The sequence below is a fragment of the Podarcis muralis genome, chromosome 2 (assembly GCF_964188315.1).
Source record: "Podarcis muralis chromosome 2, rPodMur119.hap1.1, whole genome shotgun sequence".
Lineage (NCBI taxonomy): Eukaryota > Metazoa > Chordata > Lepidosauria > Squamata > Lacertidae > Podarcis > Podarcis muralis.
The window spans coordinates 86,099,372-86,116,977 of record NC_135656.1 but is presented as its reverse complement, the minus strand read 5'-3'; the positions used below and the strand labels follow the sequence as shown (position 1 = coordinate 86,116,977).

Below are 17,606 nucleotides of genomic sequence, written 5' to 3'. Positions count from 1 at the left end.
CTTTGATCACTTGCTCTGAACTTGACCTCTGGTAAATCCTAATTAAGCCAGACAGTTTCCTTACCTTAATCCAATTCAATTGGGTTAAGGAACAATGACATTAAAATCAGCTGGTATTATTCACTACAAAAAGTGTCTGTGACCTGAGGAAACCCAGCTGCCAGAATGTATTTTCTAATGGCTTGGAAATTCAGTGGAGGTAGACATCTCAGTAGGGGAGCTTTCCCTATTTTAATACAGAGGGGGGAAAGGGAGGAGAAGGAGGAGAACTGCAGCTGTGAAATGCCTTTTCACCAATTCTGCCAGCTTTGAATAAAGGCTTGCTGTGGCTGGCTACATATATACTGGTGATGACCCAACAGAACCAGGCTCCCTTAATGAGCTTAAGTGCAGCTAAGGCTGAGTTAGATAGTAAACTGTGGAATGCATCCCCACATTCAAAAGAAAAGGTTCTAGACTTCATGGGCATTGAGATCAGCCAGAAGTAGTGATGGCAAAAGTGCCAAGATCGGGAATATGCAGGGTTGCCCCTCAAATTATGGTGTTTTCCCATCCATTTTGTCTAACTAGCTGATTCAACTTCTGTTTGAGCCAGAGTCTTGCCCCTGCTGCATTCAAGGAGTCCTCCATCTCCCACTCTTTAACCCATTCTGATGGCTACTAACATAAGCAACGAAGCAACATGGGTCAAACTCACGGGAGGATCCCTCAAGCAACACTCAAAACATTTCATAAGGCAATACAAGACATTGTGAGGTGTTTTCTCCCTCCACATCTGGATTTGGACTAAGACAAAGGGAAAGTGTTGGCTTATGGAGAGCCAGGTTGTAAGCAAGCACAACCTATGACATTGCACAACATCATTGATCTTGTCTGTTAAGGCATCAGTCTTAGCTTCCCATTTCCTGGCTCTGTAGAGCTTGAACCAACATGAGATAGCCTTAAGTCTAATCATAGATCACTGAATAATAGTATACATACAGGATATTATTATTATTACTTTATGGAGAGCACTCAAATGCGTACAAGTCCCCACCTGCAGTATGAAGTGATTCAGCCTGAAAACAGGTTTACTACCTCACTGAGAATGAAGCACGTGTTGCTGTTGGTTAAAGGAGACTCCAGTTTCCAAGCCATCAGTACTAGTTACCTGGATGCCTGCACACCTGGCCTCCAAAAGGAAGTCCCAAAGACGTGTACAGAGCCAAGTCAGCACTTTTGCCAGTGCGCCTGCACACCACCTTCACTGTTTCTCATTATGGAATACAGACATATCGTTCTAGCCAAATGGTCTGAAAGTAAGGGGAGATATATCAGAGTTGAAGGTTTAAACCTGTTATAAATCTTGAACTGAAAAATCCAGAGACCTGTCACAAAAGCCTGCCAGAATTCCAGAACAGAAGATGCAAGAGCAGACCACCTGGAATCCACTCAACCAAACCAAGACAAAGTCCACCTTTGTCCCCAGAGCAGCAAGGTGCCCTGTCACCAGGTGTGGATGCAAAAGGACTTCATTATTATTTATGTTTCGCTTTCCTCATCCAGCACTTGACAGAGAACTTGGTGCATTGAACCAGTCCACAATAAGAAGCTATTTTGCATCTCAGGTTTTTTTTAATGGTTGTATCAACATCTGTGATATTGAAAGAGTCCCTCCTGCTTACCAAGCTACAGGGTGATCTCCAAAAACTGGCCTTCTGCATTATATCCCTGAATAGCTGCTTGGCCATGGATGGAATCAGCAGCATATGGAAGAGCTGCACAGCATGTTCAACCCACAAATGCTTAAGTAAGTATGCTTCCTTTGTGACATAGCTTTTGGATGTGTTGGTGCCAAAAATACCAAGGCTGCCAATGGAGGCAAGGTGGAGGTATGGAGAGAAAGCAACAAACTTTGGTCTGGATACAACAGAGCAGAAGGTTTTCCACAAAGGCAATGCCAGAGACCCACATGCAATTGTGCAGCAAGCTGTTTTTCCACAGACTCAGCACAAAAAGCTGGCCTCTGTCCAGAGGATCTAGTCTTGGACTATCTTGGATCTGAGAGCTTTCCACAATAATTCAAATTCTGTTCCATGTTCGTTCACTCTCTTATCCCAGCCTCAAATGCAGGTTGTGTTCAGGTATTCAATCCTTCGATTCCTCCAGAGTAAAATGTGACCCACCTGTCTCTCCTCTAACAACTGCACAATTCATTCATGTTATTGCTTTCATACGTCACCAAATTAATTCAAGGAACTCCCAAGGTCACACGCACAAGTGGGAGAACACATTTCCCCTGATGATGTATTGCTCACAGCCTGGTGTTCCTCAGAGGGCTGAGAAAGCCTGGTTGGCTTGTTTCTAGAGAGGCTGCCAGTTCCACATCTGGAACTGATAAATTCCAGCCCACGGTACAGCAACCAGATTATGGGAGAATGAAGATAGAGGCCTATCTTTTCCACATCTTCCCAGCGTATCTTCATTCCCTTTGGGTTGAGTGAATCACAAAGACTTCGCTGCATTTGAAGCGGAGATGAGACGGCTTGTTAAAATGACTAAGTAGTATCATGGTTCCTTCTTCTGCACAGGGAATCCCAGGAATTTGAATTGTTTGGAGAAGGAGTAGGAGAGGGATTGCTAACAAACTGCATTGCTGTTTGCTGTGCTTGCTAGTCTCTAGAACGGAATTTTATATATGCTCTTTGTAGGTTTCTGTGAATAATACCAATAATTAAAAATAACAGCTTTACATGTCTTTGAGGGCTTGCCTAAACACACACACACACACACACACACACACACAGAGTTTTTAGCAGGTGCCTAAAACTGGCTCCTGTCAGGAAGTCCCTGAGTGTAAGTGCAATCACGGTGAAATGTAGATTCCTTACAACTGCTCCTTTTTTCAGAGTCAAATAGCATGGGCCAGAGAGTCAAAACAAGAGTCTAGTGAATGTGCAAAGCAAATTCATGGACCTCTCCAAGTGTTTTCCGAAGTCCGGCTGGCTGAGGCTTTGCGAGGTGCAAAGAAGTCTTGCAAGAGGGAAGGATGTGAGGTTTAGAGAAGCTTCAATCCCACCCCAAACACTGCAACAAGACAGCACAGTTCTAGCTGCCACTGCAAACGGAACATGTGGAGAGAGAAATGCACACGGAAAAACAAACCCGCATGCTTGCTTCAATATTTGCAATGCTAAAATAGAAAGGCCGACAGACAGCTAGGACATCCATGCCAAGCAATCCTCCAGCTATAACAGCTCCAAATAGAAAGTCATTTCCAATAAAGGCTGCTGATCAGCAACAATTTTTGAAAAAATGTAATAAAATACAAGGGGCCATATTTGGGACTGGGCAAAAGTTGGAAGGCCAGCACTTTTAGCTCTGTCCACTGTCCAGCTTCACCCCAGTTAAGCCAAGACACTAAGAAAGATGTAATCCTCTCCTCCCCAACCTGAGCAGAGGCTTTAGCAGAACTTTTTCCCTCAGATACTCACTCACTCACAGAAGCCAAGACAAGAACTAATGGGAAGCAGCCAGCTGAGATGAATAAAGGGAGAAAAGCTCTGTCACTGCTGGGAGAGAAGGACATAGAAAGAAACCCGTTGCTCAAGTTGTACCTAAGAAAATAGTGGAAGCAAAAAATGGAAGAGAGAAGTTCTTTGGATTGCAGGCTATGTATGGGCACGTTTGGAGCTTGGAGGTGGGAAAGGGAGGTGCTGTAGACTGGACAGGAAGCGCCAGCATCAAGCTGTTCTAATCTGCCAGAACCAAAAACTCGGAATCAAGCAAAAACTAATGATAAAAAAAGAAAGATACACATGGGATTTTTAATTTTAAAAAAAGTTTTGGATCCCTACCTGCATTTCTTATTCATAACCCCTTCTACAGACATAGAAGGTAATTTGGGGGGTGGGCAGGAGAATGCCCTTGTGAATGACTGAATCTGGTATATTGCACATGCAACGGATGTGCTCTGCCACTAAGCCGGGGGTCAGCAAACTTTTTCAGCAAGGGGCCGGTCCACTGTCCATCAGAGCTTGTGGGGGGCTGGACTATATTTTGGGGAAAAAATAAACAAATTCCTATGTCCCACGAATAACCCAGAGATGCATTTTAAATAAAAGGACACATTCTACTCATGTAAAACACGCTGATTCCCTGACCATCTGCGGGCCGGATTTAGAAGGCGATTGGGCCAGATCCGGGCCCCGGGCCTTAGTTTGCCTACCCATACACTAAGCCAGTGTTTCCCAAACTTTTTTGGGCAAAGGCACACTTGTTTCATGAAAAAAATCTCGAGGCACACCACCATTACAGCCCCGTGACGTCAGCGCGCAGCGTCACGCCGGGAGGGACGCACGAAAGTGTAAGTTTCAATTTTCCCCCCTCCCCCTTGCCTTCCTTCTGTGCCAATCGCCAAAAAGCCAAGAAAAAAGCCAAGACTTTAGGGCAGCAGGTCGACACGGAAGAAGCTCCTACCTAAGGACAGGTGCGACGGCCGTGTCCTCTTCTGCCACACTTGGCAGCCCTGCCTCACGGTCGTGACTCCCACCCTGATTTCTCCCCGCAGGTCGAGCGGCACAGGCAGCCCAATGTGTCCAGCCCAGACACAAGCCCCGCTTCCCCACTCTAGATCCTGAATGCGACCAAGTGCTCTGGACTCCCGAGCAGGGTGGGAAAGAGGACTCGCATCTGGTAGCCTCCGGGCTCCTCGCCTGCTCGAGGGATGGCATTGCAGGCAAGCTGCCGGCCGTCGCCATCGCCGCCCCCTCATGCGAGTGGACCTGCCTGGAGTGGTGGGCCGGGGGAGGCTCGCTCTCTGTGGGGATGTGGCCCGCACGCGCAGCCCCGCTTCCTCCTGCCCAGGGCTGAGCTCCTTACCCGCGATCTCGGTCTCGCGCACGCGGATCCCACTTATTCTGAAGCTCGCGCCACTAGCCGGGGCTCTCACACCGTGCCAGGGCGAGGCGGCGCGGCCCAGTGACGTCATCGCGGCTCGCCGCCCCCCTCGACTTCCCTGTTCCCTCCCCTCCCTCGGGTCGCCGTGGTTACCAAGGACTGCAAGCTGCTCGGGCGAGCGTGGGGCATTAAGTGGGAGAAGGAAAATTAAAATTAAAACTCGCCTGAAGGCCGCCTCTCCGGATACAGTGGTGCCTCGCAAGACGAAATTAATTCGTTCCGCAAGTCTCTTCGTCTTGCGAGTTTTTCGTCTTGCGATGCACGGTTTCCCATAGGGATGCATTGAAAATCAATTAATGCGTTCCTAGGGAAACCGCCTTCAGACCAGGTCCGGGGACAGTCTGTCCCCCGACCTCTTCTGAAGGCTGGGGGGGGGACAAGGGCTTTTCTTCCCACCCCCAGCATTTTAAAAAACCCCGGGACAGCGGAGGACTTCTCCGCTGTCCGGGGCAATCTTAAAATGCTGGCGGGCAGCATTTTAAAATCGCCCGGGACAGCGGAGGACTTCTCTGCTGTCCGGGGCGATTTAAAAGCCCCTGGGAAGGCAGGCAGGGGGGACAAAGATTTTCGCCCCCTGCCCGCCTTCAGAAGAGGTCCTGGACCTCTTCTGAAGGTGGGCGGGGGCGAAAGTCTTTGCTCCCCCCTGCCTGCCTTCCCGGGAGAGCGGAGAAAGGCAGCGCGTTTCTCCGCTGTCCCGGACGGCTTTTGAAGGCAGGCTTTTGAAAGCCGTCCGGGACAGCGGAGAAACGCAGCGCGCCCTTGCTGCTGCCCCCCGACTTGGCTGGAAGGCTGGTGGGGGGAGAAGCCTGCTCCTCCCCATCGCCAGCCCCGCAAACTCGGGGGACAGCGGGAGAGGCGCAGCGCGCCCTTGCCGCTCCCCCCCGACTTGGCTGAAAGGCTGGCGGGGGGAGAAGCCTGCTCCTCCCCATCGCCAGCCCCGCAAACTCGGGGGACAGCGGGAGAGGCGCAGCGCGCCCTTGCCGCTGCCCCCCGACTTGGCTGGAAGGCTGGCGGGGGGAGAAGCCTGCTCCTCCCCATCGCCAGCCCCGCAAACTCGGGGGACAGCGGGAGAGGCGCAGCGCGCCCTTGCCGCTGCCCCCCGACTTGGCTGGAAGGCTGGCGGGGGGAGAAGCCTGCTCCTCCCCATCGCCAGCCCCGCAAACTCGGGGGACAGCGGGAGAGGCGCAGCGCGCCCTTGCCGCTGCCCCCCGACTTGGCTGGAAGGCTGGCGGGGGGAGAAGCCTGCTCCTCCCCATCGCCAGCCCTGCAAACTCGGGGGACAGCGGGAGAGGCGCAGCGCGCCATCCCGCTGTCTCCCGACATGGTTTGGAGGCTGGCGGAGGGCTTCCTCCTCCCCCAGCCCCGCAAGCTCCCAGAGCGATGCCAAAGCTGCTCTGGGTCCCGTTCTGGGGGAGGGGGAAGCTCGGGCTTCCCCCGCCCCAGCCCCACGCCTGGCGGTGGGGGAATAAATTTTTTTCCCCTTTATTCCCCCCCCCTCGCCAATTTTTCCCGTGGCACACCAGGCAACGTCTCGCGGCACACTAGTGTGCCGCGGAACACCGGTTGGGAAACACTGCACTAAGCTATGGCCCTTGCCGCATGCCACATGCAAAGTAGTCATGGTCCAGGCCACATGCATGCAGGAATGGGATCGATTGCTAAGCCTCTACTGAACCCCTATTGTTCAACGCTGAAGGAAGCCGTGGTCTCTGCAGAAATGAAATTCCAACATGTGTTATCCAGCGTTGCAGTTTCTGCTGACACGAGACCTTCATTCAGCACAGCCCTTCTCTCTTCCCCCTCTCTCCAGCAACAGCCTCTCACATTACACGCATATGGGAAGCTAAGCTGACAAAAGGTCTGCAGCTGAAACAATTGAGTTTGAATAAGTAAAGAAAAAGAGGGCCTCTCAGAGTTTTGCACTTCTGCCTACTTGTCACAGGCAAAGTGAAATCTTTTCCATCACTGTTGTTGAACCAGATATGCTTATATATCCACCAGTTGCCCAAAGACCCAAGTCCTCCCAGCTGCCTGCAATCATTCATTCATCCATCATCTCCTTGTGCTTCTACCCCATCCGTCCTCCCAATGAGAGCACAGAGCAGAAAGCTATATAACCACTGGTGGAAGAACGGAGGGTGGGGGGAGCGCACCACCCCCGGTACCATTGCGGCTGCCCCCCCCTCCAGACACACACTGCGTACTCCCCCACCACACCGGGCGCCACGCCCCCGTGGGCGGCACACCACGCACCACGCCCCAGGACACACACCACACCCCCACAGGCAGCATGTCACACCCCCGGGATGTGGGCAACGTGCCCTGTGGGCAATGTGCCACGCCCCCAGGATGCACACCACGCCCCCATGGGATGAGTGCCAGCCACACCCCCACCTCATGCTCTCTGCCCCCGGTGCCAAAGCATGCAGCTTTGCCACTGTATATAACACAGCAATATTTTTAAAAAACAAAACATTGACAACAACATTAAAGACTATCACAATCTTTAATCTCTTAATGGCAAACTTGGCTCGCCCAATTCTATTTGATTAAGAGGTCTTGCCCAAGAAACCCACTTCCCCCAAGGACCAGACTTCTTGCAATAGGGGAAGTGAAAGGAAAAGACAGGGGAACATGTGGGATGACACTTGCTTTGACTCACCGTCATCTAACCTCCATGCAAAGCAAATTGGAATTAACGCTCATTAAACAGCCAACTTCATCTAATCTCCCTGCAAATAAGTCAGGATAAATGCTCAACAAACCGGTCGTCCAGAAGTGCCCGTATACAAAACAGCAGCATTGGCAAAAAGGTGGATTACATTCCAAAGACCTAAGTAAACAGAAAAAAAAAACTTTTCACCTGGTACCTAAATGAAAACAACCAAAACTCATATGGGAGGCAGTTTTATAACTTGTGGGGAACAACCCACTGAGAATTCCCTGCTGTGTGGAAACTAAGATCAGAATAATAACCAAAATTAATATGTGGGCTGCATTTCTGCAAGGAGATCTTGTTTGAGTATTTGTATAGAACATCTGCAGGAGGAAAGGTTAGTGGTGGGCTTACCTTCCAGCAAGAAACACTGGAATGTGTGCAGCCGCTAGAGAAGGGTTAACTAATCCTTTGCCCACCATTGCATCTCAGAATCAGGGATGCGACAGTCAGTGCAATGGCTTCCTGGGAAGCTCCCTCCCTCTCTCTCTCTTTCTGTGTGTGTGTGTGTGTGTGTTTGCACATGTCATAAGAAGTTAGACTGCTTATTTGACTCTCAACAATCAGAAGTTGAGGATATCATAAGCAGAGAACTAATATGGCTAATTTACATAGAATATTTTCTACACTCTTGCAATGGCCTTGATCAATGAAAACTTTAACGTCTGTGTCTCTCTGTGTATGTGTGTGTGTATAAAAAACCTCACACTATAACAAAGGGTTAGTTGCTACTGGTGGATAAGTAATTATCCCACAATAACCTCTCTTTGTTTAGCCTCTTACTCCTTATCTTAATAGGAAATTACATATTTAAAAGATGGGCATGATAATAAAAATGCACAGCTGAATGCAAACAACAATGAATTTAGACAGAGGTCATTCTCTCGCCATGGGGCTGTACTTCCAATCATATTCTTGAGGAAAACAGGTCAGATATACAGTTGTCCAGAGGTACAGAAACACCTGCAGAATCAGGGCCAGAGCCAATGTGGCATGGTCTTGCTCCCTCCTTCTCCACACAGTTGTTCTAGGTGCAGAAAGCAAGTGACTAGAGTGAATGGGTTTGACTGGCAAAACCCTTAAGCCAGGTTTGGGCACAAGGTATATTGGCACCTGCAGGCAGAATGCTGGATGAATTGCAGTAGATCAGAAAGTGTTGCTGACGTCCAATCATTTAAGAAAAAAGGCTCAAATTGTGAGATTAGAATTTTCATACAGTATTCAGTTTATCCCCATATTTGGTTCATGTGCTGTTATAGGTACCGGTAACTGGCTCCACCCCATGAGCCACGATTTTGTATCTGGTTTCTTTCCCAAACTACTATTCTCCCACTGTGAACCTGCTCCAGTGGCTATGCCTCTCTAACAAAACTAGCAAACAAAAACAAAGTAGACCTTGCAAGCTTGAAATCCATGCACTCATGACCTAAATAGCCCATGCACAACAGAATCCTATATGCAAATATCCTGATTTTGAAGAAATTCAGGGGCAGACCTCTGAGGGTTGCTGGACTACAGTGCTCACACCTGCTGCGGCTGACAGGAATCTGCACTCTCAACATCTGCTAGCATTATCAGCCATGAACACCATGAAACAGATGCACAAACGGCACATTTAGAAATGGCGCCCAACCTCTGGGGCTGGTGGGATATCATTCTGCAGCCTTTTGAATTTATCTAGCTTTGCAAACATTTTAACCACTTTTTAATCTTATCCATTTTGTATCAGAATTGAAAGGCAACAGTGTAAACTGCCCCCAATCACTCAATGGCACCTCACTGATGCTTTCAGCCTCTGTAGTGATACTGCAGGAGAGAACCACATCCTTCCTTCAAATTATCAGAAGGGTGAAACTCTGTGGAAACAGTGTGGAAAAACTGCTGTAGACATAATTAACTGATAAAGAGAGGGAGAGAGCTCTGCCTCTCAGTTCAGTTTTCATGTTTTGCATTTTAAAACAGGCACAGCTGGGATTGAGCTCAGAGAGAGAGGAGACTCAAGCGCACTGTTTCCTCAGAGCGTCTCACACCTGAAGGGCTTCCCTACCTCTTGGTTGTGACCCTCACATGCCTCGGATGTTGCCCCACTGCAAAATAACAAAAGCCAGGACTGCAGAATTTCATTAGCAGACTCACTCCATAGGATTGCACACTCTTCAGATCAAAGAGTCAGGTTGCTAGTCAGGAGATTCTGGGCTTAAAGCCATCTGCACCAAGGCAGGGCAGAGCCCTAAACAGATCGGTGGGTGGAGCAGTTTCCTGCAACGTTCCCAGAAAAGCTGGGTCTCTCCAGTGCACAGAAATTGCTACTTAGCTTCTTCTCTATACATTAATAGCCCTGGCTGGTGGCTAATGGTTTGTCTACAACTTGGAATTGGTGTATTGTTTATTAACTGATCAAAGGGATGCGGGCAGCGCTGTGGTCTAAACCACTGAGCCTCTTGGACTTGCCGATCAGAAGGTCTGCAGTTAAAATCCCCGTGACAGGGTGAGCTCCTGCTGCTCAGTCCCAGCTCCTGCACACCAAAAAAAAGTACAAGTAGATAAATAGGTACAGCTCCAGTGGGAATGTAAACGGTGTTTCTGTGCACTGCTCTGGTTTCGGTGTTCCGTTGCACCAGAAGCGGCTTAGTCATGCTTGCCACATGACCCAGAAAAACTGTCTGCGGATAAACACCCTCGGCCTGTAAAGCGAGATGAGCGCCACAATCCCAGAGTTGTCTGCGACTGGACTTAACTGTCAGGGGTCCTTTACCTTTTATTAACTGATCAAGGGAATGGGGCAACTCCCCCATGAAGAAAAGTTACAGCATTTGGGGCATTTTAATTTAGAGGAGAGGTGAGTAAGGTGTGACATGATAGAAGCACAAAAAGTGTATGCGTGGCGTTGGGAAAATGGATACAAAATAGTTTTTCGCGCTCTCTCATGACACTAGGGCATGGCCTTAAAAGGGGCTTAGACAAATTCGTGAAGGTCGAGGCTACCAATGGCTGCTAGCCATGATGGCTATGTTTTACCTTCACTGCCACAAGCAGTGCACTTTTGAATATCAGCTGCTAGAAACAGCAGGAAGGGAGAGTGCATCTGGTGTGCCACTATAATAACAGGATGCTGGCCTGGATGGGCTACTGGTCTGATCCAGCAAGCTCTTCTTAGGTTCTTAATATACAGTAATATATAGTAAATGTCACACACGCACACTTGGCTTACTCGGTGGACAATTCTATGCTGCACATGGCTGAGTGATTTTTTTTTTAAAGCTTGTAAATAATAGTTACTGGCCTACTAAAAACCTTGCTGGCCTGCCCCCCCCCCACCCCAAATAGCAATGCCCCATGAATTATGTTCATGCTTAATGGGAAATTCTACATCCAGCCTTTCTATCCAAATAAGGTTTACCCAAATAAACTTAACAATATTTTTTAAAACAAATGAGACAACTTTAAAAGGAAGTGAATGCAAGAAGCTTGACGGGAAATGTGTGACAGGTTCACTTTGTTCTTTAATTCTCTCCCCCCCCCCCCCTTTGTGGTATTAAAGAAACCAAAAGCAGACAAGAATTTCCTCAGCTCGAAAGTAAGCCACTTCTGCTATCTGAAATGACGAAAAGTGTGTCGTTTTAAAAACTAGCTGAAATAAAAGCACCAAACTTTTTTTTCCCCCAGGTGAAGACTTCCTGATATTTTAACTGAAAATATGTCAAGTGGCAAACTTTCAAAATGTGTGGACATTTCAGATAACTAGTTAGGTGCAACAACAACAGCATGGATCAGAGAAAGCAAGGTCAGAGGCAAGAGAACATACATAGGAGGAAAACTCAGAGGGACTCCAGAGTCTGCCTCCCCAGAAATGCTGCAAGGCTCAGTTTCAGGTTAGAAATGCACACGAAAGCTCTGCAAGACATGAACATGAACATCAGGAGCAGGCGAAGGTTAGCCTAGCTGGCAAGATGCCTCTCCCAGAAAGCTCTTATACAGATCAGTTGGCCTACGCTGCCACACCCAGACTGTCAGGATCCAAAGTGTAGTTCCCCCAGTGTTGTCACATCCCTGCAGCCTGGTTTTGGAGCAAGCAAGGGCCTTGATGGCACTAATATAACACAGCTGATCTACACCTGTGTCTGGGATCGGGACACGTCTTCTGTCCTCCAAAAGACTCAGAAGCAAACATGAACCAACTTAGTCATTCACCACTATCCCTTACGGCTGGGTGATATCTGGTTTTCAACATTGTGATATATCATCAGCAAAACATTGCGATATACCAATATATCATGATGTCTCAAATAAGGATGGAGCTATGTAGAGGCTTCACGGTTTTTCCTGCATCGTGAATCTTGTCGGCAACTGCTCTTGCGATTCACTGTCCTCTGCATGAGACAGGGGACAGCTGAGCTGGCAAGAGTTAATAGAGGCTGCAGCAAACAAGAGAAGCATTGGTTGGCTTCATAGTTTTCCCCCACATTGTGATTTTTGCATAGCGCGCGCGCACGCACACACACACACACACACACACACACATCATGATTCACGATATATTGCTGGGTCAAAAATTATAAAACCAATATCACAATATGGACTTCAAACCAGTTTGGGATGATATATTGATATATCGCTCACCCCTACTATTCATTCACCTTCCTCCATACACTCTGCACATCAACTGCACCATTTTATTTCAACGCAGTAGCTTTCCCTTCCCTCAAATGGGTACTTCGGTTTATCTTTAAACCTAGTGGGAAGTGGCTTACAGAATTCTTTACCTTTTCATTAAAAAACAAAGTCATGTCATGAATTGGAGCTCTCTTTCCTTCAACAACATTATTTATCACCTTCCACAAACTTCTTAAGTAACTGTTAAAGATAAATGCAAACAAATAAATTTAAAAAACAACACCAGGTAGCTACACCCTTGGCAGACAGCAGAATTCAGCCAGCTGAAGAAGTTTGTTGAAATAAACATGGCTTTTGTTTTTGCAAAGTACAGAGAATGGGCAGCTGTCCTATCTCAACAGATATCCCAGTACAGTTTTCTCAAAACTGTAGCCCTTATCCAGTAGGCCTTATATGATGCTTCCATAATAAGTTTAAAGCACAGAGTGACCTATTCGAATTCTAGGATACTCATCCAGCTAATTTCTATACTTTCAACTAACACAATAAAATGGAAATGGCACCTTTCAATCCATCATGGTAAAAAACAAATCTGTGAACATTTAGGTCAACTTAACGTTGGCTGAGAGTGCCATGCAGGACCCTGGCATATTGTTGAATCATAAGCATTATGCACGGATGTTTCTCTGAAAATAATAAGCAACATACTTTCTAGTAAAGGTGCAGGAAACATGCAAGAAAATTATAACTCTTCTTGGCTTCGCATTGTTTGGCTGTTCAACAGAAAACATTAATTTGGAGATTAATCTATCAATTCACTGGCCACAGAATTTGACTCAGTTTTTAATTCAAGTGGGCCCTCTGTGAGAGTTTATTCGCTGCTGACAGCCTCATCATCCATCATCTGAATTCTTGGGCCGTGACTTTCCAGAAAAGAAAAGATCTATGCTTTCATTACACAAGAGAAATTGCTGCCTTCATAAAACAGCCAGAGAACATCTTGAAATAGCTCATTAAATATAGCAGGAGTCAAAGAAGTTAAACCCTAATTCACTGAAATGCCTGCTTCTAGTCATATAGCTTTTAAAGGTAAAGGTAAAGGTACCCCTGCCCGTACGGGCCAGTCTTGACAGACTCTAGGGTTGTGCGCTAATCTCACTCTATAGGCCGGGAGCCAGCACTGTCTGCAGACACTTCCGGGTCACGTGGCCAGCGTGACAAGCTGCATCTGGCGAGCCAGCGCAGCACACGGAACGCCGTTTACCTTCCCGCCAGTAAGCAGTCCCTATTTATCTACTTGCACCCGAAGGTGCTTTCGAACTGCTAGGTTGGCAGGCGCTGGGACCGAACGACGGGAGCGCACCCCGCCGCGGGGATTCGAACCGCCGACCATGCGATCGGCAAGTCCTAGGCGCTGAGGTTTTACCCACAGCGCCACCCGCATCCCACATATAGCTTTTAGCCCTCCTTTAAAAAATAAAAAATAGGGCTGCAATCATATACACACTTATCTGGGAACAAGATCCATTGAACTCAATGGGACTTACCCCTTACACAGAAGATGTGCTGTGCTTAAGCCTCATTGAAAGCAATGTAACAGACAGAGTAGGTTAGTGTTTCTGAACATGTGCTTAAAGTTACCTGGACTGCACCCATCTCAAGGACGACTTCTGTCCCAGGACTCAGAACATAAATACAGGGTGTGAATTTACACTGGTTCCAAATTGTTCTGCTGAAGTCAGATGCAGCTAAGGTCAAACATGTGTGAAATACATTTCTGTGCAGACTCCCAGCTCCAGAAGTGTGCTGTGTGCATGTTCCTGAAGGGGTAAAACCTCATCCAATAGGATGAGTTGCAGTACGGCCAATGAGCTATTGTGGGATGGAGAAGATTCATTCTCAGTGGGGAATGGAATGGGGACCGCTCTCCACATTGAAAGGACTTCCCATGCATTTTCTCTCCCTATAGTCCTGCTGGAAGCTTCAGGATTCAATCCATCAACACTGCCCAGAGGTGGCTGATGCTATGGCTAATAATCTGCTAGATATAGCATTATCAGGTTACTATAAAATAAGGTTACTAGACTTTTTTCAATGAATCCAGCGACACTTTTCAACTCCCTACTAAATGGATGGATTTTGTCAGGGGACTGATTTGTAAATCCGGGGACTGTCCCCAGGAAATGGGGACGTCTGATAACCTTTCTATAAAAACATGTTTTAGCCCACTGATGTATATATGCACAGAGAGTTCAGAAACTACCTCTATTTTAGAACCATTCAACTTGAATACGTATGTGTGCTTTCTCACTTGACCCTTTTTGTTACTGTGTGCTGCTCTCCACCACCAGAAGTAGTTCAGCACAAAAGGGAAGCAAGTTGGTGAAAATAGCTATGAAGTAGATACCACTCTTTGTGAGGAGGAGCAACACACTGCTAGGATAGAAGCTCAAAAGCAGCAGGCACAAAGCCACTCTGATATCCTTTACCTGCTGCCTGTGAGTAAGCACCACTGAATTCTGCGGGATACCTGAGGAAACACACGGTCAGTTCCATCTCTGCTACAGATGCACTGCATCACACTGGTACCCATGCCAAGACCAGCTTTAAAACACAGTTTTGTTTGCAGTAAGCATAGTCTGTGTGTCACAACCCACTGCAAAAATGTGCATCGATGAAGAACATGATCTTAGCTAGAAAATATGTAATATCTCAGTGAGTTGCCCTGGGCTGTTTCTTTGATTCCACTTAAGAAGGATTTTCCAGCAAGTTGGTATTTGCTTACTAAAGTTTTTTTTTACGTACCTGGCGTTAAGATGCACCCATGCTGTGGTTCAGAAAATTCAGCACATATCTGACTGAATGTTTCCACAAACAGAAGGCACGGCTAATCTCACAGATCTAGAGTTGCTTCGTATTTTCTTTTTTCAATGAAATCTGGATTTAGGACTCTAATCCTCCAAGGCTGTGATCCTCATAAATTTACAGTACTTGGAAGTATGGTCCAACAAAAAACATTGTGACTTGCTTAAAGAAATAAGTTGAAGGCCTACTTAAGTTAAGAGGAGTCAGCACATTTGCATTCCTCTGTGACCCTCTGTTTATCCAGGGAAGTTAAGTAGGACCTGGAATGAAGACTTTCCCCACAGCAACCTCTACTCTCTCAAACTCACTGCCCAGGAAGGCCTACCTAGGAACCACTTAAGGAAAGGCTGTGGCTCAGTGGTAGAGCATTTGCCTTGTAAGCAGAAGGTCACAGGTTCAATCCTCAGCATCTCCAGGTAGGGCTCAAAGAAATTCCTGTCTGAAACCCTTGAGAGCTTCTGCCAGTCAGTGTAGACAATACTGAACTAGATGGACCAATTGGCCGACTCAGTGCAAGGAAGCTGCTTTTCTATCTTCACACCATAAAAAGGCCTTCTCAGGGTATTGACCTTCTGTTCTTCATTGATTCAGGATGAAAGTGAATCCCACACTTAAGTATTTTCCACTGAAATCAATGGGCTTAAATGTATTGAAGTTACTGAAAATGTTCAGCTACTCTATTTTTCAAAGCTGCTGTGTAAATCCAATCCTATGTTTTCTCATTGAGTTCAATGGGACTTGACACCCAACTAGGCATGCATAGGAATAAAGACTGAATTGCACCATTTTTTATTGACCTGTGGCTATTTTAAACCCACCTTTAAGAGTATAATTTTAAAAACAAACCAACAGCTGATTGACAGACTCATTAATAAAAAAAAACACCTGACATTACATTCAGTCATCTCCCCTCTTTTTAATGGGCAGCTTGCTTCTCTCAGACAACAATTTCCAGAAAGGAAGCTGTGTTAGGAAGCAACCCTACACATTTAACCTAAATAAAGCCCTTAAAATGTTAATTGTTTATCATGGCCTTTGGAAGCTAATTAATATTAAATTACAACTTGGATCTTGTTTTCAAGCTAGCTGGGTTATTTTTCTTTTATTTCATGGCATGCTGGTGTGAGCACCTTGGATGGAAATGGATTTTAAATGTTAATGATTTCATTCCGGAGTTAGGTTTCCTTCTGTCAACCGCTTGGAGAAGCGGTCGAGAAAGTTAAACAAAATAATCACGGCTACTATCCTACTTCCACATATGCTCGGGAGTAAGTCCCATTGCCAAACAGACTTACTTCCGAGTAGACCCCGTTACAGCGGCGCTGCCAGGTTTGCACTCTTGGGTTTGCTGCTGCCAAGATGACTTTTAGAAAGAGTCACCTTAAAAGAGGAGCAGCTACCGAAGTTTGCTGGGAAGACCAAACACCCAGCAAAGCCCAAACTTGATAGAGAGAGAGGGGAGAAGAAAAGACGCCTTGAGAAGGGAAGCGCCGAGGCGCGTCGGCGGAGGGCGGGCGGGTGAGCGGGGCCGGGTCGAGGACCTTTGCCTGCGGGGTGAATGTTTAACTCACCTGGGTTGGAGCTGCTCTGGAAGTAGAAGACGACGAGGAGCAGAGAGCCCAGGCAAGTGGCCAGGACCATCCGCTGCCCCCTGCTCTGCCTCATCCTCGCGCCTAGAGGGCATCCCCCGGGGCCGCGGCGGCGAGGGAGTCGCGCGGAGTCGCCAGAGAGTCACGGCGGCTCCTCATGGCCCGGGCTTCGCGCTGCCGCTGGCGGCGTCGCTGCGGGCGCCTCCCGACGCCCAGCTCCTCCGGCCGCCGGCTCTACCTCTCCGGCGCGAAGCAAGAGCAGCACAGCGCAGTCCCTCAGGGCAAAGGGAAACCTCGGCGCGGGGCAGGGCCGGACTAAGGCGGCGCGGTGGCGCGGGGGGGGGGGGGAGAGACAGCGGGCGAGGGCGTCGAAGGGAGGCGCGCCGCCCTCCCACACCTTTCCTTTCCCTCCCCGCCCGGCTACTGACGCTTCTCGCCGAGGGGATCAGGCGGAGTAAAGCGAGCGGAAGCTCGTTGCGCGGCTTGTTCGGGACGTGCGGAAGGCGGCTCCCCCCTTTCCTGCCCCGTGGATGCGTCCGGCTGAAAGGGGAGTCGCCAGGCGCGCGCCGAGCTGCGGCTTTCCTTTCCCAAGCCGCGTACCTGTGTCAGGTCCCGCCTGAGTTGGGGTTGGTTCTTATACGCTCCTCAAGAAAAGCGGGGCCGCCTCTGAGCATGTGAAGAGTTCTTGGCGCGATTTATCAGGCACAGCCGTTCGTCCCTACGCGTCGAGGTTTAGCCTTCAGGGCAAGGGTCAGAAGAGTAGGACGTGGGGGTGGATTAGGGGAGGGTGTGGGGAACTTTCGGTCCTCCGGATGCTGCTGAACTACGACTCCCATCAGCCCCAGGCAGCGCAGACCGTGGCCATGGAGGATGGGAGTTTTTAG

General features: G+C 48.1%; 1 protein-coding gene across 1 annotated transcript in view; it reads right to left on the bottom strand.

Moving 5' to 3' along the window:
* The window catches only part of CHST13 (carbohydrate sulfotransferase 13), a 53,154-nt gene extending 35,748 nt beyond the window's left edge, over positions 1–17,406 (bottom strand). The window contains exon 1 of the mRNA XM_028719217.2: positions 16,705–17,406. Coding sequence (XP_028575050.1) covers positions 16,705–16,798 — 94 coding nt within the window. The 5' untranslated portion in view covers positions 16,799–17,406. The remainder of the gene's footprint in view (positions 1–16,704) is intronic.
* Positions 17,407–17,606: the final 200 nt, after the last annotated feature.